Source organism: Balaenoptera physalus (genome assembly GCF_965194825.1).
Source record: "Balaenoptera physalus genome assembly, chromosome: 6".
Lineage (NCBI taxonomy): Eukaryota > Metazoa > Chordata > Mammalia > Artiodactyla > Balaenopteridae > Balaenoptera > Balaenoptera physalus.
This window is the reverse complement of record NC_138885.1, coordinates 47,678,227-47,701,924: the sequence shown is the minus strand read 5'-3', so window position 1 is coordinate 47,701,924 and position 23,698 is coordinate 47,678,227. Positions and strand designations below refer to the sequence as shown.

The window sequence follows — 23,698 nt, the reverse complement described above, 5'->3', positions numbered from 1 at the left end:
TAGTCTGTTCCGCAGCAGTGAATTCCACCATTCTGTCTTCCAGGTCTTTTATCCGTTCTTCTGCCTCAGTTATTCTGCTATTGATTCCTTCTAGTGTAGTTTTCATTTCAGTTATTGTATTGTTCATCTCTGTTTGTTTGTTCTTTAATTCTTCTAGGTCTTTGTTAAACATTTCTTGCATCTTCTCGATCTTTGCCTCCATTCTTATTCCGAGGTCCTGGATCATCTTCACTATCGTTATTCTGAATTCTTTTTCTGGAAGGTTGCCTATCTCCACTTCATTTAGTTGTTTTTCTGGGGTTTTATCTTGTTCCTTCATCTGGTATGTAGCCCTCTGCCTTTTCATCTTGTCTGTCTTTCTGTGAATGTGGTTTTTGTTCCACAGGCTGCAGGATTATAGTTTTTCTTGCTTCTGCTGTCTGCCCTCTGGTGGTTGAGGCTATCTAACTCTTCCCACTCTTAAATTCCATGTGTATAAATTTTAGATGTTATCTGGAAGTTAAATACATCTATTGGTATTGGTATTTGATTAAGTTAAAATGTAAAAACTTTGTTATCCTGGGTGACACTAGGAATTACAGATAGAAAAACTGGATGAGTGTAGACATTAATCCTCCTATATTGAAGCAGTGTATTTGGTGCATTTAAAAATTATATATCTTTTAAAAGATACGCTATAGTAATTACAGGAACAAATGAAAGTCCTGCAATTTGGTGTGACTTTTCAACTTAGTGGGCTTTTGGGGGTTTTGTTTTGTTTTTGTATAGTGTCAATAAGTAAACTATAGGTCAGGACTATTTTGAGGGTAGATTCAGGACCCTATGTGGATTACATGTTCTCCCTGCCTTTATTATTTTTATGTAGGGATTCAGGTTAAGCTATTCGGGGCAGCTTTGAAAGTGCCCTACCAAAGGAAAGTATAAAGAGTGAGTGAGGAATAGTGGTCTCCTCTGTGCTGATCGAGAGAAGAGGGAAGGGAGAAAATGGGCCGAGGGTGTACTTGAGCCAGGGTTTTGTTCTCATTGCAGCTGGCCAAGGACAGCAGCATCAGAAACAATCTGCATCTCCTCAAAAGATTTCTAAATGTTTTCCGTGAGAGATTTTGGAGAAAAGAGAATTAGATAGGCCTTATAATCCTATATTTTATTTCTTTTTGAGTACTTTCTTCTTCCCAAATATAAAAATTACATTAACAGTATTGGATAGCTGGAGTAGTTAAATCATAATTGGAATAGTAGAGGTATATAAACTTAAAGAGATGGAAAAGACATTTTTATTTTATCATGATGATTGATCTCTGACCGTAACTTAGATAATGCAAAGTAAATATGGTTTTCTTTTTAAAATTTTGTTTGTAGCGCTGGACAAGACACTGTTTCCAATCCTACTTACATGAATCAGAACTCTCACCTTCAGTCAGCTACTGGTGCAGCTGCTTACACGCAGCAAATGGGGATGTCTGTGGATCTGTCATCTCACCAGAGCACTACTTCCAGTTTGCCGCGGTCGGCAGGCTTTGCGGTGGCAGCTCCAGCTCATTCAGTTGCACAGCAGCAAACAGATTACCCTCAGCAGCAGCCTCTCCTTTAAAAACAGACCAAGCATTTTCTTGAAAGCCTTCCTAAGTGTACTACTCGACCCTTGTGATTGTAATCTGAAAATATTAAAAGAAGAAAAAAATTTTTTCTCAGCTCAAAAGGCCCATGAATAAATAAAGCACAGAAACGTATTTTACTCTAATAGGCCATAAAAGGTTTTTTCAGTCCCAACTTATTTGAGGTCAAATTTTTGATGAGAGGCAGCTTCAAGTTGCTTCCAGTTAGTTTTTTCTTACTTTCAAATCTCTCTACACAACTCTGGACAACCAGTAAGTAGCCTTATGACACTATAAACAGCATGAGATAGGAGCATATAAAGAAACCACCATTTACCCCTAAAATATCATAATTGGGAGAGCACTGAAACCTTTAAGTATTTTTTGTCTGCGTATTTTTTTTTTCAGAGTTTCCCACCCATCATTATTTTAAAAGGCGAACATGTTTTTGTGTATGCATTTAGCTTCCCTACGTATTTCCTTTGGCTTCTTAAATTGTAGTTGTGTTTGCAGTACTGTCAGTTGTGCTCTCAGTGGTGTGTTGAGTAATAATTAGCATATAATTGTCTACAGAAGCAAGAGCACTTTGGGAGGAACAAAAATGTTTTCTGTTATTATCAGTGAAGACGATGTAAATGCAGTTGTGTGATAAAGCATTTAGCCAGTCTCCCAATCATGCCAACAAGTGGGCTGAGGAGTGCCCCACAAAACATTTCCATTCCCTGGAAAAAAAACCATTTCTTTTCCTACAAGGGTCCTTGGCATTTAGAATTGCCACTAATGACCTTTTCAAGTGATTTTGGCCATTCTCTAATGAAGGTATGGTCAGGTTTTTTGTTTGTTTTGTCTTGTTTTCCTGTAGTGTGGTGTGCAGAGATGCTGCATTTCCTTTTTACAGAGTATATGTGAATCTGAGCTATGAGACATTCCTAATAATTTGATGTGATATATATACCAAGTGTGGATGATGTGTGTTTTTATTGATGTGTTGTTCTTTTAAAGAGATGATTTGAGTACCACTGGTATGCCAGACTGTTGAAAATTTTGGCCATTCCTTTCAAAAGTAATCCTGAGCCTGTGGAATAATAACAGGCAATGGCTTTATAGGGAAGCCATCAAGACAGTTTTCCTGAAGCCTATGTTTTAAGTGAGTTTATAGTGCTAATAGATTCCACATACTTTAGGAGTTAGGTAGTAAACCAATAAGGATTGTTTTCTTTCCTAAAAATTTGCACACTATTGCATCATCTGCCAACTTTTTAGATAACACAGCATGCAAATACATATGCTTACAGATACATGGTATTTAGACTGGGGAAAAACAATGGACATAAGTTTTGTTTTTAAAAAGTTAACTTGTGGGAATTCTCTGGTGGTCCAGTGGTTAGGACTCGGCACTTTCACTGCTGGGGCCCGGGTTCAATCCCTGGTTCGGGGAACTAAGATCCCACAAGCCGCCAAAAAAAAAACGTTAATTTGCACGGAAGCAAGATTTCTATATTGTTTTTTAAAGAAAGCCCTTAATCTTTCTACCAAGAATCCATTTGAAGACAGTACTCTGGAAATTTTTGTCATTTATGTAGTTACAGAAATTTGATTATAAGTATGTTCCTTTTTCAAAGAAACTGTATATTAGAACAAAATAGTCTTATGTATACTACTTGGTCTACATGTAAAGGGAAAAACAAGCAGTATTTGAAAGCCCAATTTCTGTCATTGTCTTATTTCAGGTACAAGTAACTGGAAAGAAACTTAACCTTTCATGTCTCTGTTCTGTTTTTTATCCAGTATTTTCCTTCTATGTGAATTCAATTATATACTTATAAAAAATTCTAAAATGGCACCTTACTTTTTTGGAAATGAATCTTCTATTCTTTAAAGAAAACAAAACATAAAAAACATTTACAAAGCTGCTCTTGATAATAATTAATGTTTGCATATATATGGAAAATCTTATTTTCCCCCCAAACAATATTTAATAAAGTTATTTTAATGTTTGTGTAAATAATTCATGTATAATTGTGATCTGAGTTGTAAAAGCTTAATTCTGTGTAAGTCTTTGAAGTAGAATAAATACTGCACACCCACTAAATCGGGATCTGCCATTTAAGTTCACCTAATGTAGTTTTGTAATGATATAACATGCAACATGTATATAGTGTATATTGGCATTCATCTGTGAAATTTTATACATCCAGAAGTTTCTTCTCCCTTTTAAATTAAAAATTATTTTTGCCATACTGTAATGAATTTTGTGTTGCAGGTTGTTGATAGTATAAAAACGTTATTAAATCTGTGTACTGAGATGATATTTTTGGTGTTAATAAATACAGGGTTGTTATTTTTCTTTCTTTTTCGTGATCTTATGGATTGTATTTAAGACCTGTTTATAATTAAATGTTTTCTGCCAAAGGAATTGTCTAACATCAGATTTCTACATTAGGTTCATAGGTTTATATAAAAAATAAAAATAACTTCTGCTTTTTCATATTATATCTTGGTACATTAGAAAGAATTCCTGAAAATTTATAATAAAATTAATTTTCACTAATGTAGGAAAAATTTCCCCTGGATGTTAAACTATATAAAGTAGGATATGTTCTTATAGTTTGAAAAATGTACGGTCTATCAATATTGTCTTGTAATTTGGTAATTTGTTTATAAAATTACCTGAACATTAAATAATTATAATATTTATCAACTAGGAGTTGATACTTGACTACGTAACAAATTTCACTGTAAATTTTTGAAGATAGTTATAGTTTCATTGTCCAAATTTTTAAAAAATTGATTATTAGATGTTAAAAAAAATTATGGCTTAAAGATTTAAAAAGCAAGTTTTTCTTAGTAAAAATTGTAAGTGTCAAGGCCCCTGACTTCTAGGAGAGGATTTATTGAATTGTCATTATGATGAGAAAGCTGAAGTTATTTTTGTAAATAATAAATTGTAAATAATATAGCACCAATCTGTCATGCTTTGTTTCTGTCAAAAGTCATTTTTGGGGCTTCCCTGGTGGCGCAGTGGTTGAGAATCTGCCTGCCAATGCAGGGGACACGGGTTCGAGCCCTGGTCTGGGAAGATCCCACATGCCGCGGAGCAACTAGGCCCGTGAGCCACAATTACTGAGCCTGCGCGTCTGGAGCCTGTGCTCCGCAACGAGAGAGGCCGCGATAGTGACAGGCCCGCGCACCGCGATGAAGAATGGCCCCCGCTTGCTGCAACTAGAGAAAGCCCTCGCACAGAAACGAAGACCCAACACTGCCACAAATAAATTAATTAATTAATTAAAAAAAAAAAACATTTTTCTTATTTACTTACATCAGTTTTAGTAAGTAAAGGGAGGACTCAATTCTAGGGATTTGATTTTTTTGTTGTTAATTTGATTTATTTTTGTTTGAAGGTTAAAGATTAGTTTTTTAAAAATTTATTTTATTTATTTATTTTTGGCTGCATTGGGTCTTCATCGCTGTGTACGGGCTTTCTCTAGTTGTGGCGAGTGGGGGCTACTCTTTGTTGCAGTGTGCGGGCTTCTCATTGCGGTGGCTTCCCTTGTTGTGGAGCACAGGTTCTAGGTGCGTGGGCTTCAGTAGATGTGGCGCATAGGCTTAGTTGCTCCGCGGCATGTGGGATCTTCCCAGACCAGGGCTCGAACCCGTGTCCCCTGCATTGGCAGGCGGATTCTTAACCACTGCGGCACCAGGGAAGCCCCAAGATTTATTTTTTAATAAAGTTTTCTGCAGAAGAATTATTCTAATTTTACGAAGCCAAATTTGAGTTTGCATTTTTAAAAAACCTTACTGTGTCAAAAAAAGAAATTAGGTTGCTTATGTAGAGTAGTGGGATGAATAGTGTCCTCCCAAAATTCATGTTCACCCAGAATGTCAGAATGTGACCTTATTTGGAAAAAGTCTGCAGATGGGATTAGGTAAGGATCTTGAGATGAGATCATCCTGGATTTAGGGTGAGCTCTAAATCCAATGACAGGTGTCCTTATAAGAAGAGAAGACACAGAGACAGTGAGCAAGTCATGTGAAGATGGAGGCATAGATCGGAATTATTCTGCCACAAGTCAAGAACTGCCTGGGGCCACCAGAGCTGAAGGAGGCAAGGAAGGATTCTTCCCTAGAGACTTCAGAGGGAACATGGCCCTGCTAACACCTTGATTTCAAATGTCTAGCCTCTAAAACTCAGAAGACATTAATGTTTTAAGGCACTATGTTTGAGGTACTTTGTTATGGCCGCACTAGGAAACTAATGAACTTGGATAAAAGTGTACAGCAAAATCTGAATACCAAGCATTCCAAACTTCTACAAGATTGGTTAAAATTGTCACAAGAGTTCTGAGACATGTTTGTAGCCCAATAGCAATCTTTTATTATCTCTTCCAAACTATAATGAAATTGCATGGATAAATGAAACTAAGACCCCTGATAATCCCATAATCCCATAATCCCATTTTTAGTGATTTTTTTTTAAAACATCTACATTTCAATTATTGCTTTCTTTATGCCAGAGGTGTTAACAAGATTGTAGCTTATTCATTTACTATTCACTCTTCTCCTCTATCTTGAGTAGTGGGTATTGAACGAAAGGAGAAATGTTCAAAGGCAAGCAGAGGAACAGAAGAAGAAACCAGAAAACTGGATTGGATATTCCCCAGAAAGGCTACTGAAGAATGGAGTTGTGTTCTTATTTTATACCATTTAATATACTAATGAGGAAAAGAAAGACTTTCCAATACCTTTACAGCAAGTCAGCGACCTCTACTAATTACATGTGGTCTAGGGAGCCTGATACCTTTAAAAAAAAATTGAGGTGAAATCATGTAACATAAAATTAGCCATTCTGAATCATTGTTGCTTTTGTTGTGGTCATCCATTTACAATGCTTGGTGTCAGTCTATTTATCTCTTGTAAAAATAAAATACAGTGTGTGTGTGTGTGTGTTTGTGTGTGTGAAAAAAAAAAGTAAACAATGCTTGATAGGATAATGAGAAAAAAAAATTAGCCGTTCTGAAATGAACAATGGCATTTAGTACATTTATAGTGTGCAGCCACCACCTCCCAAAATTAGACCTTTTGTGTCTGTTTTCACTTAGTATAAAGTTTCTGAGGTGCATCTCTACATATACCATAATGTATGAAGTTCATATACCACAGTTTATTCATTCATCTGTTGATGGATACTTGGGATGTTTCCACCTTTTTGCTGTTGTGAATAGTACTGCCATGGACATGCGTGTACATGTTATTTGAGTACCGATTTTCAATTCTTCTGGATCTATACATAAGAGTGGAACTATTGGGTTATGTGGTAATTCTATATTTAATTGTTTGAGGATCTGCCAGACTTCCACGCCCCCACCAACAGTGCATGAGGGTTCCAATTTCTCTACATCCTCACCGACGCTTATTTCCTAGTTTTAAAAATTATAGCTCTCCTGGTGGATGTGAAGTGGTACCTCATTGTGGTTTCTATTTGTGTTTCCCTAATGATTAATGATGTTGAGCATCTTTTCTTGTGCTTGGCCATTTGTATATCTTCTTTGGAAAAATATCTGTGTGAGCCCTATGCCCATTTTTTAATTGGATTGTTTGTCTTTTGTTGTTATTGAGTTGTAAGAGTTCTTTATATATTATGGACACTAGACTCTTACTATATACATGACTTAGATCTAGTTTCTTCCATTCTGTGGGTTGTCTTTTCACTTTCTTGATGATGTTCTTTGATGCACAAAAGTTTTCAATATTGATGGAGTCCATTTTATCTATTATTTTTTTGTTGCTTGTGCTTTTGGTGTCATATCTAAGTTCATTACTAAATCCAAGCTCATGAAGATTTTCTCCTGTTTTCTTCTAAGCGTTTTATGGTTTTAGCTCTTAGAATTAGGTCATTGATCCATTTTGATTTAGTTTTTGTACATGATGTGAGGTAGGACTCCCAACTTCATTCTTTTGCATATGGGTATCCAGTTGTCCCCATTTGTTGAAGAGACGGTTCTTTCACCAGCTACTTTTTGACACTGCTATAACATACTCTAATGGTAGTCAGTTCTAGAACCTAAGTCCTCCAACTGCAATGCATCAACCACATAGCTGTATAGTTTGCAGTTCTAAGAGGTGACAGCCTTATCCTCATCTGATCACTTCCGTCACATACCTAAAGGGGAATCAGTGCTATCTTGTCAGGATATAGCTCCCAGCGGTGAACAGGTAGCCCATGAACAGATATGTTGGGTGTCAATGTAGAGGTGGTTTTTAGCTGTCACATAAAATTTTTTTTTCCTCCAAGTAACTTCAAACAAGTGTTGTGAAAAGTACATTGTCTAAACTTTACAAATGGGACATAGAACCCCAGACAAAAATAATCTTTATCATATTTCTTTCCTGGGAAACCCTCCCCCAGGGATTTTTGCCTACATGTCTTTGGTCAGGACTGTGTCAAAAGGCTACCCTTAACGGCAAGTGAGTCTGGGAAAGTGAGTATTTTGCTTTCCAGCCTCTATATAGAGAAGGCAGGAAAGAAGATGATTAGGAATGAATGTAGAGTGAGCCATTCTATAGTATCTGCCACAGAGACAGACCTGTCCAGGTGTGTTTACAAGCTGGTGTTACTGTTTGTGTGCCTGGTAAATAAATTCAGACTCGAATTGCTCTGTTACTGTCCCATGGTCAAATAAGCTCTTGTTCAGATTCTCTAATACAAGCACACCATAGTTTTTAGTCAGTAAAGGCTAGAATTAATATATTTACATCTGACTTGATTATTAAAACTGGGACATTTTTTTTTAACCTTCTCAGGAGAGACAGAGAAGTCCCTGGAAGTGGAGATGGGGGTTAAAGATTTAAGCTGCTCCTGTCACTTCTATTTTAAAACAGATTTAAAAAATTACAGGTTTATTAGCATTCATTACTTAATTCATATAATAACATACATAGCTACTATATGCTGGGGATGCTAAGAACTGAATTTCCAAGGCTGAGTGGTTTCTGGCTTCACCATACACTAACTGGTTGTATAACATCAGATGTTGCACTTTGACTTGCTTGAAAACCGTTTTCATATACATTGTCATTGAATTCTCAACACTTGTTAGAGAGGTAGGCAAAGAGGTTAAATAATCTCCACAAGGTCACACAGCTAGTTAAGTTGGCAAAGTTAGGATTATGAACCGGTCTATCTGATGCTCACGCATGTGCCTTTTCCCTTTTCCCTTTTCCTTTACACTAGTGTGACTATTGCCTAGAAATGATTTGTATGTTAAGGTTATCAGGTAACAGCTTCCTTTCTCACAAATCACTGAGATTGATGGGGTCCCAAAGGGCTTACATGGATATAAAATGCCTTCAGATGTGAGAACGCTCATCTAAAGAAGAGCATAGAAGTGGCTGGATCTATTTACTGTGTAACTTGTAGTACAGTTAGCTCTGTCACACAGGTGGGCTGATGAGACCAGAGTTTGATGCAAACAGACTGGCTCTTTCTGAGACTCTGACAGGGTTCTGTGTTTGCTGAAAGAGTGAAATTCAAGGAATTGCTCTGAGGAAGACAGCAAGTGACAACTAGTTGAGTGATTTGAACTAGGAGAGTAGTTCCGAGTTGAAGCCTGGGGACTCAGCGTCAACATACATAGGCTGGTTTCTCCAAGAACCAAAGTTGCTGAGAAAAATCATTCAACCTGAGCTTGGAGTTCCGTTACATTCTCTGTAAGGGCTAAACTCTTAAGAATCACATATTAGGTAGGGTCTTCATGATCTCACCCTTGTCAGTCCTTCTAAGCTCTTCCACTTTCTCACATACATGCTAGATTCCAACCCCCAAGCCCCAAATTCCTCAGGTGCTAATTTTGCTTTTTTGTGCCTGTGTTTGGCCCTGTTGTTTTCTCTGCCTAAAATGCTTTTGATCACCTAATAAATGGTGTTTTTAAGTGTCAGCCCAAATTTCACTGATTCTGGCTTCCAGACCTTGCTGCCCTTCTGTGGGTAGCGTCTTGTAACTCTCTTATGCTAGTTGCCATGTTGCATTGGAATGATCTGTCTGTGTGTCATATGGATCTGTCTCTGTGTCAGATACTATAGTTTTACTCACCATGCATTTCCAACCATCTTATTAATATTCCTCCATATGGAAATCAGTAAACAAGATAATAGTGCTTGCGTTCCCGGACTCCTTTGCAGCCATGGGTGACCCAAAGACACGGTTTCAGTCAGTGAGATATAGGTCAGAGTTCCTGGGGAGGGCTTTCTAGGATGAGAGAAACAACTTTGAAAGAAAAGGCTTTTGGCTCTTTCCCCTTCTGGCTTACAAAGCAGATGCAATGTCAGGAGATAAAGCAACCATATTGTGACTATGAGGAAGAAAGTTATGGCTCAGGAAGATTACAGATACCTGGCTCTGATGGCACCTTTGAGAGCTCTACCAGTTCTAGACTCTCTTCCTCTGGACTTCCTCATGTGTGAAAAAAAAAAGTCTTTATCTCTTGTCAACCCTATTTGTATAGGTTACTGTTGGTAGGGTTTTGCTATTTGTATCTGAAAGCATTCCTACCCCCACTAGGTCTACAAAATCCTTCAGAACTTGGAGTTGTGTTGTACTCATTGGTGTATTCCCAGGGCAGCATAGGCATATAAAACATTTGTGGAATGAAGAATAAAAATTGATTTAGCAGAGAGCTGCATAGGACCTCACAGTGCCTGGCATTCAATAAATGTGTGTTTTCTTCTAACTCTTCTTATCCTTGTGCTTGTTGTTTATCATAATCATTCCATTTTAACATGTGTGAAATCAGGATATATTTTACAGTGGATAGGCATGTATTGTAGGACTTCATTTCATTCCCTCAAAGCTATTCAACCAATGATGCATCTTAAACTCCAAGCTGTCTTAGAATCCAACGAATAGGGCATTATTTTAACTATCAAGAGACAAAGGGGGCTAGGGTCCTAATTGTCAAGAAGGCCAATAGCTCTTAAAAAAAATCTCAGTGTCTCCAGTGCTCATAGAATAATACTCATGGATGCTTTCCAGAACAGCGTGCCCATTTCTCCACTCTGAGCTCAGGGACTGAAGCAGCACAGAAGCACAGTGAACATTTCTTTCTGGCTCATGGCAGGAAACAGTACATCACAGACCCTTGCTATGGGCTGGAGGAGGAGCGAGTGGTCATGAAAAACAGTAAATAAAGGAGTCACCTAGAAGGCTGAAAAGTCATAGGTAATTTAGGCAGGTGACATTAATAAGAGACACAACGAGAGGGTATGGGGATTAAGGAAAAAGCAAATTCTATGTAATCGTCCTGACAATACTGGATATCTCCACTTCCATGTTTACATGTTTATACTTGCTGTGAACCACTGGTATAGATTCATTCATGTTCTCTGCCAACTTTGAATCTCTGTAAGCCTTTGTTCTTCACTGGGGACAGAAAAGGAGGAAAACTAGTACAGTATTTGAATATTATTTGGAATTTAATTAACATTCAGCACCAATGAACTTTTATTTATTTATTTATTTTTGGCCACACCACGCAGCCTGCGGGATCTCAGTTCCCCAACCAGGGGTTGAACCCATGCCCCCGGCATTGGAAGCGCAGAGTCCTAACCACTGGACTGCCAGGGAATTCCCTAATTTGAACTTTTAGAAGAATGTTTCCTTTCAACGTTATAGAAAGAATTAGCATTATTTATGACAACCACCCAAAAATGGCAGAATGAAGACGATGAAGGATAGAGGTGATCAGATTTTATACCTACCTAGTTCAGTAAGTTATCCTTCAGGTGAAGGGTTATATTGTTCTTTGTAGTTTTTTACTCTCCCCCTTTCCTGGAAGAGGCTTATACACATCTGCCCATGCTCTTGACTTCTGGAGTAGTATGTCTCCATTCAATGATTTTGGTATTGGTTGCATGTCATGCATTAGCCAGTGGGATATGAGCAGATGCAACAAATGCCCACATCTAAGCAGAAGCTTAAAGAGGCATCACGAAATTCCTGTAGCTCTCTGTTTCCTACCCTCTTCAGAGCTAGTATGTCTCAGATCGGGGCTGCTTCTTTAGCCTGCCTGGGAATAGGAAGACAAGAGAAACAGAGCCACGGCCTGGACCAGAACCACGGGCTCCATGGCGTTGTAATCCACTAAGATTTTAGGGTTGTTTGTTACCAAAGCAAAGATGACAAATATGACTGGTAAAAGAATAGTAAACAATTTAAATTAGCTAATAGTTAGCATCTCAGTATAATTCCCCACTTATGAGTCATCTTCACAGTAATTGTATTTCAAACTTAAATTTAAAAAATTAACTGCCATTACCATCTGAATCATTTGTACCCTTTAAAATTGTACCCAGAGAATAGCATTTTCACTGGGTTTTATAGCATATAAGCTTTTTTAGGGTTAAGAAAGTGGAATTTTTTTTCCAATTTCTGAAACTATAATAATCTTTAATATCCTGAAGGTCCATGGCTTTATGTGACTTTTGAACAGATTTGCAAAGTTTGAACCAGAGCATTAGGGGAGGGGTGGGGGGGGGGAAGAGGTAATTCTGGAGAAATTCTTTAGAACAAAACAAAGTAGATCCTCCCAAGACAAAAACTCAGAAAATTTACATTGGGATTGTTATGACATAAATGTAAAAGGTTAATTACACAAACCTATAAATGCAATTGAGCACATGTGCTACTGTTGTGATTTTGTATGCTCCTACCTTAAAAATACAAACAGTATTCTCCAGGTGCGTGGACCCTAGACAAAATGTGTTGTAATTTGATTTTTAAACATGAAACCACTGCCATCTTATGATTCTGAGCTCTGTGAGTTCTGTAAATAATGTCTTTTTTTTTTTTTTAACAGTGCCTCAGGATTTCAACTGTAGGAAGCACTTTCAAAATGTATTTATTAAGTGACAGAATAAAGTTTATTAAGAGTATTTGCAGCTGAAAAAGTGATTCGGCAGCATTCAGTGTTTGAGGAAGGAAAGCAGAGTGTAATAGTGGTCATTTGCTCTTGACCAAGTCATTCTCCTGAGCTCAGATTCCTAATTTGCTAAAAGCGGGGCTTGTTCTAGATGGTTACTAAGTTCCCTTCCAGCAATGAAATTTTAGACTTTTTAAAAATAAAATGTTATCTTGGGATCGTTTTAGATTTACAGAAACATTGTGAAGATAGTACAGAGAGTTCTACACCTAGTTTCCCCTATAAACATCTTATGTTACTATGGTACATCTGTTACCATTAAAATCAATATACATTATTATTAACCAAAGTCCATACTTGATTCAGATTTCCTTAGCTTTTGCCTCATGTCCTTTTTCTGTCCCAGGATCCCATCCAGGATACCACATGCCATTTAGTCATCATGTCCCCTCAGGCTCCCTTTGGCTGTGACAATTTCTTGGACTTTCCTTGTGTTTGATGACCTTGACAGTTTTGAGGAGAACCAGTCATATATTTTGTAGACTGTCCCTCAGTTGAGATTTGCATGACATTGTCCTTATGATTAGACTGGGGTATGCGTTTGTGGGAAGAAGACCCTAAAGGTAAAGTGCCTTCCTCCTCACGTGATACCAAGGGTACGTACTGTCATCCTCATCACCGTTGATGTTGATCGATCTCGAACACCTGGCTGAGGTAGTGTTTGTCAAGTTTCTCCACTTCTCCTTCCCAAGTTGCACTCTTTGGAAGGAAGTCACTATGTGCAGCCCATACTGAAGGAGGGGCAGCTGTGCTTTCCTCCTTGGAGGGTGGAGTATTTGGAATTCTTCTGCATGGAAGGTTTGTCTCTTCTCTTCTGTTTATTTATTTAACCATTTATTTTTATCACTATGAGCTCATGGATATTTATTTTATACGTTAGGATATATTGCAATACTACTTTATTTTATTGCTCAAATTGTTCCAACTTTGGCCTTTGGGAGCTCTTTCATTTTGCTCCTGTGCCCCTTTGATATACTCCCAATCATTTTTTTTTTGTTTTTAGCACTTCTTTACTTTCTGGCACTTTAAGATGCTCCAGGCTTATGTTATATATTTCCTGCCCCACTCCTAGAATCAGCCATTTCTTTAAGGTGCCCCTTTATTAGAGAATAGTATTAAAACCAAGACCTGGATCCTAGATGCATTTGTTGCTGCTGAGATATAGTTATTTCTGGGCCCTCAACTGAGGGCAAGAAAACATGTGTGTGTATACTAACCTGTGTATATACACATATCTATAAACATTTCTATATGGAACCATCTGAATCTACATCAAGCTACACTTGAGCTCATACCAGTGTCTCTGACTCTAATCCATTACCACATGGATCATCGTAGCCTTCTCCTCTTGCTCATCTGTAACCTTCCACTCCGACAGTAGAAAAGCTGGCTCCCAGCACCGGCCGTCCATTTACCTAATTGTCCAATTCCAGTATGTATGTATAGTGACTTCAGAATTGTTAACCTATCCCTCTCAGGAAACAGCTTTGTCAACGGCAGTACAGTGCTTATGCACAGTACCTTTTGCCTTTAGTCTTACAGACTCTACTCATTTCCAAAGTTACTTAGGCCAGCACCTTTTCCCCCACGCCCTTCAGTGAAGTTGTTTCATATATTTATAATAATAAAAATTAAAATTAAAAAAAAATTCTTTTGTCACATTCTGCATCCCATCTTGGAATCGCCAAACTTCCTACATGATTTTTTTTTTTTTAATTTGCACACATTAAAGTTCACTCTTGGTGCTGTAAAGTTCTATAGATTTTGACAGATGCATAGTGTCAAATATCCACCATTACAGTATCATACAGAATAGTTTCACCACCCGAAAAAATCCCGTGCTTCACCTATTCAACCCTCCCCTTCTCGAACCACTGACCTGTTTACTGCCTTTATAGCTTGACTTTTTCTAGAATCACATATAAATGTAATCATTTATGTAGCTACAAATGTAGCCTCAGACTGGCTTCTTTCACTTAGCAATATGCATTTAGGGTTTATCCATGTCCTTTTATGGCTTGTTAGTTCATTCTTTTTTTATCACTGAATGGTATTCCGTTGTACGATTTACCACATTTAAAAAAATCCATTCACCTATTGAAGGACATCCTGGTTGCTTCCAGTTTTGGGCGATTATAAATAAAACTGCTATAAACAGTTGCATGTTGGTTTTTATGTGGACGTAAGCTGGACTGTTGGTGTGTTTAACTTATTAAGAAACTGACAAACTGTCTTCCAAAGTGGCTGTACCTTTTAGCATTCCCATCATCAATGAATAAGAATTCCTGTTGCGGGCTTCCCTGGTGGCACAGTGATTAAGAATCCGCCTACCAATGCAGGGGACACAGGTTCGAGCCCTGGTCTGGGAAGATCCCACGTGCCACGGAGCAACTAAGCCCATGTGTCACAACTACTGAGCCTGTGCTCTAGAGTCCGTGAGCCACAACTACTGAGCCCACGTGCCGCAACTAATGAAGCCCACACGCCTAGAGCCCGTGCTCCACAACAAGAGAAGCCACCACAATGGGAAGCCCGCGCACCACAACGAAGACCCAATGCAGCCAAAAGTTAAAATAAATAAATAAATTAAATAAATTTTAAAAAAAGAATTCCTGTTGCTCCTAATCCTCACTAACAATTGGTATTATCAATTAAAAAATTTTTTTAACCATTCTGGTAAGTGTGAGTGGTATTGTATTGTCATTTTAATTTGCATTTTCCTATTGACAAATGATGTTGGGTATCTTTTCATATGCTTATTTGCTATCCATATGCTTATTTTCTACCATCTTTGGTAAGGTGTCTGTTCAAATTTTTTGTCCATTTATTAATTGGGTTTTCTTATTGTTGACTTTTGAGAGTTGTTTGTATATTTTGTTTACAAGTTCTTATCAGATTTGTGTCTTGCAAATGTATTCTCCCAGTCTGTGACTTATTTCATTCTCTTAACAGAGTCTTTCACAGAGCAGAAGTTTTTAATTTTAATAAAGCCAAACATACCAATTTTTACTTTGTTGGATCGCATTTTTGGTAGTGGTGTATCTAAAACCTCATCACCAAACCCAAAGTCATGTAGATTTTCTCCTATTTTTTCTCCTAGACGTTTTAAAGTTTTGCACTTTACACTTAGATCTATGATCTATTTTGAGTTAACTTTTTATAAAGTCTGAAGATTTTTCAAAATAGAGGCTTTGAGATAATTCATATACCATACTATTCATCCATTTAAAGTGTACAATTCAGTGCTTTTTAGTGTATTCAAAGGTATGGGCAACCATCACTCTAATCAGTTTTATTAACATTTTCTTTGCCTCAAAAAGAAGCCCTGTACACTTAGCTATCACCTCAATATCCCCCCAGCCCGAAGCAATCACTAATCTATTTTTAGTCTCTATAGATTTCCTTATTCTGGACATTTCATGTAAATGGAATCATACAATATATGACATTTTGTGATTGTTTTCTTTCACTTAGCTTAATATTTTCAAGGCTCATCCATATTGTAGCTTGTATCAATACTTAATTCCTTTTTATTGCCAAATAATATTCCATTGTATAGAGATACCACAGTTTGTTTATCCGTTCATCAGTTGGTGGACATTTGGGTTGTTTCCACTTTTTGGCTATTATGAATAATGCTGCTATGAGCATTCTTGTACAAGTTTTTGCATGGACATATACTTTTGTTTATCTTGGGTATATACTCAGGAGTGGAATTGCTGGGTCATTTGGTAACCTTATGTTTAACCACTCGAGTAGTTGCCGGACTGTTTTTCAAAGGAGGTGCACCATTTTACATTCCCACCAGTAGTGTATTATATTTCCAATTTCTCTATGTCCTTGCCAACACTTATCTTATGTTTTCATTATAATTATCTAGTGCATGTAAAGTGGTATCTCATGGTATGTTTTTTTTTTTCTTTGGCTGCACCATGGAGCATGCGGGATCTTAGTTCCCCAGCCAGGAATCGAACCCGTGTCCCCTTCAGTGGAACATCAGAGTTTTTTTTAATTAATTAGTTTTTGGCTGTGTTGGGTCTTCTTTGCTGCACGCGGGCTTTCTCTGGTTGCGGCGAGCAGGGGCTGCTCTTCCTTGTGGTGCGTGGGCTTCTCATTGCAGTGGCTTCTCTTGTTGCAGAGCACGGGCTCTAGGCACACAGGCTTCAGTAGTTGTGGCACACGGGCTTCAGTAGTTGTGGTTCACAGGCTCTAGAGCTCAGGCTCAGTAGTTGTGGCACACAGGCTTAGTTGCTCCGTGGCATGTGGGATCTTCCCGGACCAGGGCTCGAACCCGTGTCCCCTGCATTGGTAGGCGGATTCTTAACCACTGCGCCACCATGAAGTCCTGGAACATTGGAGTCTTAACCACTGGACTGCCAGGGAGATGTCCTCATGGTTTTGATTTGCATTCCCCTGAAGACTAAAAATGTCAAGCATCTTTTCATGTGCTTATTGGCCATTTGTATATCTTCTTTGGAGAAATGTCTATTTAGATTCTTCACCTATTTCAAAATTGGGTTATTTGTCTTTTTATAACCGAGTTGTAATATATATGTGTGTGTGTATATATATATATTTTAGATACAAGTCCCTTATTACATATATTGAATATGATTTGCAAATATTTTCTCCCATCCTGTTGTCTTTTCACTTTCTTGATATTGCCCTTTGAAGTTCAAACATTTTAAATTTTGAAGCCCAGTTTACTTTTTTTTCTTTTGTTGCTTGTGCTCTTGGTGTCATATCTAAGAATCCATTGCCAAATCCAAGGTCATGAAGATTTACCCCTATGCTTTCTTCTAATAGTTTTACATTTTTATGTAAAAAAATGTAAAACTTTCTCATTTAGGTCTTTGGTCCATTTTGAGTTAATTTTTGTACGTGGTGTGAGGTAGGGGTCCAACTTCATTCTTTCAGCTCTGGTTCTGGGGGCGGGGACAATGGTGTATCTATCTGAGTGACACCCTCACTTTAGGAGCTGAGTGCTTGGTAGGGAGGGGCAGTAGGCCGGTCTCCTGGCTTGTCTCTCCATGAGCTATCAGGGCCCCAGTATTCTCAGTGGCACTGTGTCCAAGGTAGAGCCCCCATCCCACAAGTGGGGGCTGGGCTAAAGAAGGGAGCCCCCACCTCTCTGCTATATTTGATGGGAACTTAGTCTCAGCAACAGGTGGCTGCTGCAGGATGATAAATGTCCCATGACCTGTCCCTCTCAGGAAAATAACCCTCCATCTGGGAGCTGAGGGGAGAGGAAGCCCTGTGTTCTCAGCTGTACCAGTGTACAGTAAGTTTCCCTCTTGCTGAACTGGATGGAGGTGGTGGTGGAGGGGGAAGCAGGTCTTAGTTCAAATACCACAGGCTCACTTTTCTTACTGAGTTTTAGTAAATTTTCTTGAATAAATGTTTCTTCATTGGCTGCATACCCTCAGGACCATTTCCAGAGATTAAAGAATTTTTTAGAAACTATTTTCACTATTTCTGCTGTAAGGTAGGTACAGAGAACTCCTCACTGTCATGCTGCTGTAGATTCTTTTTTGATAACTCAAAGTAGTAAGACTGTGGGCAGTGGAAAACCAGAAAACTCAAATCCCAGTGCCCACATAGTAATTCATTCTGTAAGTATTGATTAAATATCAACTAGGAAAATGGCTGAGAACTAAAAATGGATTGAGCTGACGGTAACTAAAACAGGAGTTCTGCATTGGCATACATACCATTACCCATACACTTTACGAAATATCTACTCTATGTGAGGTATAAGAGTGGAAGATAAAAAGCTAAAAATCTATTTTAGAAATTACGTTTTCACAAAAAGAGAACAAGTAAACCAAGGCAGCCTGCACTAAGTGCCCAGAGAATAAATGCTCCAGTTTTTCAGGGGCACAGGAAACTACCCAGACCTGGAATGGTCAGGGGAGATTTCTGTGGAGGGAGAGTGTGCCGAGCCAGGCTGGGAAGAAGGGTAGGATTCAGCCCAGTGTGGGTTGGGGGAAGGACACATTCCAAGGCAGAGGTGCTGAAGTGGGATTGTATTTGGTATGTCTGAGTAATAATGAGTAGACCTGTCTGCCTGCTGGAAAGTCTGTTTAGAGATCAAGTTGGAGAAATGAGGTGGCGACCAGAAAAGCAGCGGCTTGATTGTTGGACCATGGAGTTTGGACCCTGTCTCGTGGGCTGCTGAGAGCAATGAGTGCTTTTTAGAGAAGAGTGGGTTGGGCAAAGAGATTTTAGGAAAATGGCTTTGCCTGTAGTGTGTAGATAGAATGGAGTGTGTGTGTGTGTGTGTGTGTGTGTGTGTGTGTGTGTGTGTGTGTGTCCAGCAGGGAGCCTGGAGGCAAGGAGACTAGTTACTAGGCTGTTACAAAAAATTGAAGGTCTGGATTAAGTGAAGGGGGTGGGAATGGAAAGAAAGTGTCTGGTGGATGGTAAAACATTATCAGGACCTCAATAAGGCCAACCAATTGTTAAAACAAACATGGCAGTTTCCCTAAAAAAAATACTAGAACCCAAAGTGACATGGGCTGATTTAGCAGTTTGAGATACTATGCAAATTTTATTGATGGATTTTTCTTGCAGTTACTGTAATTAAACGGGGTCTCTTTATTTTTGAATTCGCATATGTTTTTCTTCCCTCTTCTTGTTGCTTCAAATCCCTCTTCTCCACAATTCGCTTTTAATTTGATCTCAAATTAATCTCTAGTATGTTTTTGCAGGAGGAAACCAAGGGTTGCAACAACGGCAAAGATTGTGTATGATTTCAAAGATGAGTTTCCTCCCTTGAAAACAGATGTCCGCGTAGAAGTGGGAGGCACGTGGCCAACTCTTTAGCAGGTCTAACATGACCTTCAAAACTCCTTAGGGTATGCTGGTCTCCTGCGGGGCTGCATCCCCGTCAGACTCAGGCTGTCATAGTCTCCCTCGGCTGCCTGGATGTGTATGTCTTGGGGTTCTGAAGCTAGAGTTCACAAAACAATACAAAAACACCGACAAAAACCAAACCACAAAACCCCATGTCTTACCACCGTGGGCAGATGAGTGAAGTCGCGGAAGAAAGGTTCGACTCTTGCCCTTTTAAAATTCCAGTGCAGCAAACACACACACACACACACACACACGCACACACACACCCGGGTCGGCTCTTCCCACTCCCTCACACTGCACCAGCGTCCCTCCCAAAGTCCTGATTCATGAACCGTGCCACCTTTGTCTCATTCTAAACTGTGCAGACTATTTTAATCTTCCCACCCCCATCCCAGATTACCCCCCTCCCTTTCTCCTCTGGAAAGCTCTGATGTAAGGCGCTCGCTAGGTGGGAGAGCGCTTCTCCCGATCGGCTCCGGTAGGCGAGATTCCGAGAAGCCCCCTCCGCAGGACCTCCGCCTGCGGGGGCCGCTGCCCGGGACCCGGCTGCGGGCGCGGGGGAAGCGTCTCGGTCGCTTTAAGGTGTTGCGCTCTCAGAAGGGCGGGCAGGGAGCCCGGGAGCCGGCGCGGTCCCGGGAGCGGGTGGGGAAGTCCTGCCGCCCTCCCCTACCTCCCGCTTCAGAGCGTCCCGGGGCCTCGCCGCCCTCCGCCCACCGCGCACGGGCCGGCCATGCGGCTGTGAACCATGTCCTCCTACGCCAAGAACGGGACGGCGAACGGGCCGCGCTCCCCCACCTCGCAGGTACCGCCCCCTCCTCCCCCTCCTCCCCCCTCCTCGCCTGCCCTAGAGCGCCCCGCCTTCGCGCCCGGCGCGCCTGGCCCCCAGTCCTGGGAGTCTGAGGCCCCGCTCCCTCCCCCCTCCCCCCGCGTCCCTTCCTCCTCCGCCCCTCCTCTTTCTCCTCCTTCTCGTCCTCCTCCTTCTCACCTCGTCCGGGTCTCTGCGCTCCCGCTCCGGAGCCCGCAGCCTTCCCCAGCCCATGCCGGGGACTCGGACCCCGCACCCTGAGAGTCTTTGTTAATGGATGTGGTGGGTGCTCGCGGGCTGCTCTTCTCGGGCACCTTTTCAGCCGTCGAGGCTTGAGTGGGTGGGTGGGGTGGAGGCTGTATCTGGGGACCGCGGAGGAGACTTGGGTGCGGGCTCTGGGGGACCCCGGGGATCTGGTGTCCGGAGGCGGACTCTAGCCAGGGGTGGTCGCCCGGCTCCACACTGCCGTCCTCACCGGGTTCTTTCTGGCTCCGTGTGTCGAGTCCAGGTGGCCCGAGGCACCACGACCCGGAGGAGCAGGTTGAAAAGATCCGATGGCAGCACCACTTCGACCAGCTTCATCCTCAGACAGGTAGGAGGCGGGCGCAGGGGAGCAGGTTGGGCAGGAAGCCGAGCGCGCGGCGCGGGGTCAGGAAGCCGAGCACGGCCCCCACGTGCGGGAGCGGCTGGTAACGTCTCCGCGCGTCGCTTTGCGGCCGCGGGCGGGAGCTCCGGCTGGTCCTTCACTCTCTGCCCCGGGTTCCCAAGTCTTCGGGTCCTGGGAAGTTAGTTTGTGGGTGTGGACACAAGCCGGCGGGGACCTAGTTTAGGTCAGGGACGTTGAATTTAAGACTGGAAGCCATTTCTTTTTGCACCTTCGATGCGTGAGGAAGCGTCTTAAAGTCGTGTGACTTGACTTTGAGCGATCAGAGCCCCTGGGGCCGGACAACTGCTGTGATTCGGCTGAGAGAGGGCTCTTCTATTTTGCCGTATTTTGAATACTCTCCTTTGTCATCTCGGAGCTCTGGTCAAATGAAAGACACTTGGAACAGAAAGTTTGGTCTCGCTTTGGGACCTATTTGGTTTGCTCAGTTAGGGAAAGACAGCCGGATCTGGTTTAAATCGAAATAAGCGAAGGCCGGCCCTCAGTTTCTGGGGTCTCGGTGGTGCTACACTTAGTGTTTGTTTTCTTAGGGGTTGTTTTCTTCTGCGTGGTTCTAGTGCGTGTTGACCGTGCTAAAAATCGCCGGTTCCGCTGAATGCTGAGGTGCCTTTTACCTTGACACAGGAAATTGCTCCTTAATTTGCTGCAAAGAAACCACCCTTACATAGCTGCTGGGTGCTAGAGAGATCATGCAAAAGGGAATCACCTTGATCTCTCTTTGGAACAGAAACTGTCGAGGTGTGTTAGTTCGGGGTACCCTGGGAGGACTTTGGTCATTGCACCAAGACGTTTTTATCCCAAGGCTCCGCTGTGGGCTGCTGGAGTGACCTTGGGAAATTTTTTTCCCTCTGGGTCACTCAGATCATTGTGTAATGTGTTTTTAACCTATGATGGCAGCTGCAGTGTGTTTCTGTAGTGATTGTCATCAATTTAAACAGATTATCCATGACGAATTGGGTATTAGACTTAGAATTGGACTCAGACCTCTCCTAAAAAGTCCATAGAGCATATTTACATAATATTGATTACATAGGCATGCATTTTCTGCAGAAACAAATTATTCCTACTACTCTTTAATTTAGTGAGTACTAAGCATGTACATTTAAAAAATAAATATATTTTGGATTCTGAATTCATTCGAAAGTGTATTCTATCCTTTTTGCAGTGCTTAGATTATTTACGTATTTAATAAAGCAAAGACATTCTTCATCTTTTACAAAAATTGAGTTAGGTGACTGAAATCTTGTTTATGTTATTTTGTAGGTGCCTATTTTTGGTAGTGTTTTATTATTGCAAATTCTTAGAAATACTAATTATACAGCAGTGTATTCCATGAGCTGTTTGACTAAAACTTTTGAGTTCAGCTACACCATCACTTCACTAATGTTTTATTCTTCCAAGCACAGAGCCATCAATATCCTTTGTAATATTCTTATTCTTTCCTCAGTTTAAATGAATAAGTGAGATAATGCATGTATAAGTTCTTGTTAAGTGTGCTGGTATGTGTTGGCTTAAAAATATAAAAAGTATTCATGCTAAATAATTTTGAGAGTAATTTAAACCATTGCAGATTTTTGGAACAAATATATTTCATAAGTCTTTCTGAAAATAGGCTAGGATTTGTTGGTGTAATAACATGGCCTAATTTAAATTCAGAAGCTAGCTGTGATTGTATTATATACACAATCTTAACTAATTTTTCTGCACAAAAATAATACATAATTTTTGTGAGCACTTACAGTTCGGTAAGCATCCTATATATGATCTTGTTTAAATGGCATAATGTAGACTTCGATAATGGCTACAATAAAATAACTGAGGGATTTTTATTTATTTGACAAGAGATGAAAAATGATTCCAGATGTAACTTTAACAGTGTATTTTGAAATTAAATTGAACTGTTTTCACCCAAATGTCAAAAAAGTATTTTTTTAAAAAGCACAACTGTTTATGTTACTACAGACTCATTATTTGTAGAGTGACCAGTGGTTTATTGTTTTCAAATTCTTGATGTATTTCACAATCTGTGTGATGCCTTTGCACATGAAGAAGATAGTGAGGATACCAATAAAAACAGTGCTGCTCATTTCTCTGCTATATCATTTACAGAGATGGGAGGGGGAAGAGTTCACTTACTAAAAAAAAAAAAAAAAAAGGATGTGTTGAATCAGATGGGTAAATCTGGGCTGGTGGTAAAGAACAGAGGACAGCTGGCAAACTCATCAAATAGAACAGTGTTTATTCTCTGAGCTGGTAAAAAAATTTCAGTGTTCATGTGTGTGTATGCACAGATGAATATGTGTGCACACATGTACACATGTGAGTTGGCCTGAAAATGAACAGACTGAGACAGAGAGCCTGCCTCTCCCCTGAGGACTGCTCACAAAGTCCCTCTAGCATCTTTGACCTTGTTTCCTGGTCTCCTAGATTGCTGCCCTCCACAATTTAGGAGGGATGGAGGTTTTGGAATGAATCCAGGGAGCAGCTAAATTATTTCTTTGAGGAAAAGTGAGAAGATTAAGTATTTTGCCACTGAAAGGAGAGAGAACTAGAGGTGACCCAGTAATGATCTTCAAAATTTACACAAAGATGGGACTTCCCTGGCGGTCCAGTGGTTAAGACTCTGCGCCTCCCCTTCAGGGGTCTCGGGTTGATCCTTGGTTGGGGAACTCTGATCCCATATGCTGTGCGGTGCAGCCAAAAAAAAAAAAAGTACACAAAGACGTTCTTTGGAAATGTGATGGGCTGTTGTCAGTCTTCACTGAGGATGAAACTCAAGAATTGGCAACAATTAGAAAGGAAT

General features: G+C 40.3%; 2 protein-coding genes and 1 long non-coding RNA gene across 7 annotated transcripts in view; 2 read left to right on the top strand and 1 right to left on the bottom strand.

Moving 5' to 3' along the window:
• STAM2 (signal transducing adaptor molecule 2) overlaps positions 1–3,946 on the top strand; it is a 56,995-nt gene extending 53,049 nt beyond the window's left edge. For all 4 annotated transcript variants that reach the window (XM_082465071.1, XM_082465069.1, XM_082465068.1 and 1 more), the window contains one exon: positions 1,360–3,946. In XM_082465071.1, the coding sequence (XP_082321197.1) occupies positions 1,360–1,614 (255 nt within the window). In that variant the 3' untranslated portion in view covers positions 1,615–3,946. The remainder of the gene's footprint in view (positions 1–1,359) is intronic.
• LOC309662450 lies at positions 3,299–20,522 on the bottom strand. Its single transcript, XR_014264694.1, has 2 exons — positions 20,412–20,522; positions 3,299–19,520 (listed from the first exon to the last, which is right to left on the bottom strand). It is a non-coding gene; the product is annotated as an uncharacterized lncRNA (long non-coding RNA).
• The window catches only part of CACNB4 (calcium voltage-gated channel auxiliary subunit beta 4), a gene marked incomplete at its 5' end in the record, with an annotated part of 253,539 nt that continues 250,241 nt past the window's right edge, over positions 20,401–23,698 (top strand). The window contains 2 exons of one of the 2 annotated variants that reach the window (XM_082465076.1): positions 20,401–20,513; positions 20,740–20,823. In XM_082465076.1, coding sequence (XP_082321202.1) covers positions 20,505–20,513; positions 20,740–20,823 — 93 coding nt within the window. The remainder of the gene's footprint in view (positions 20,514–20,739; positions 20,824–23,698) is intronic. The other variant, XM_082465079.1, reaches the window with a different exon arrangement.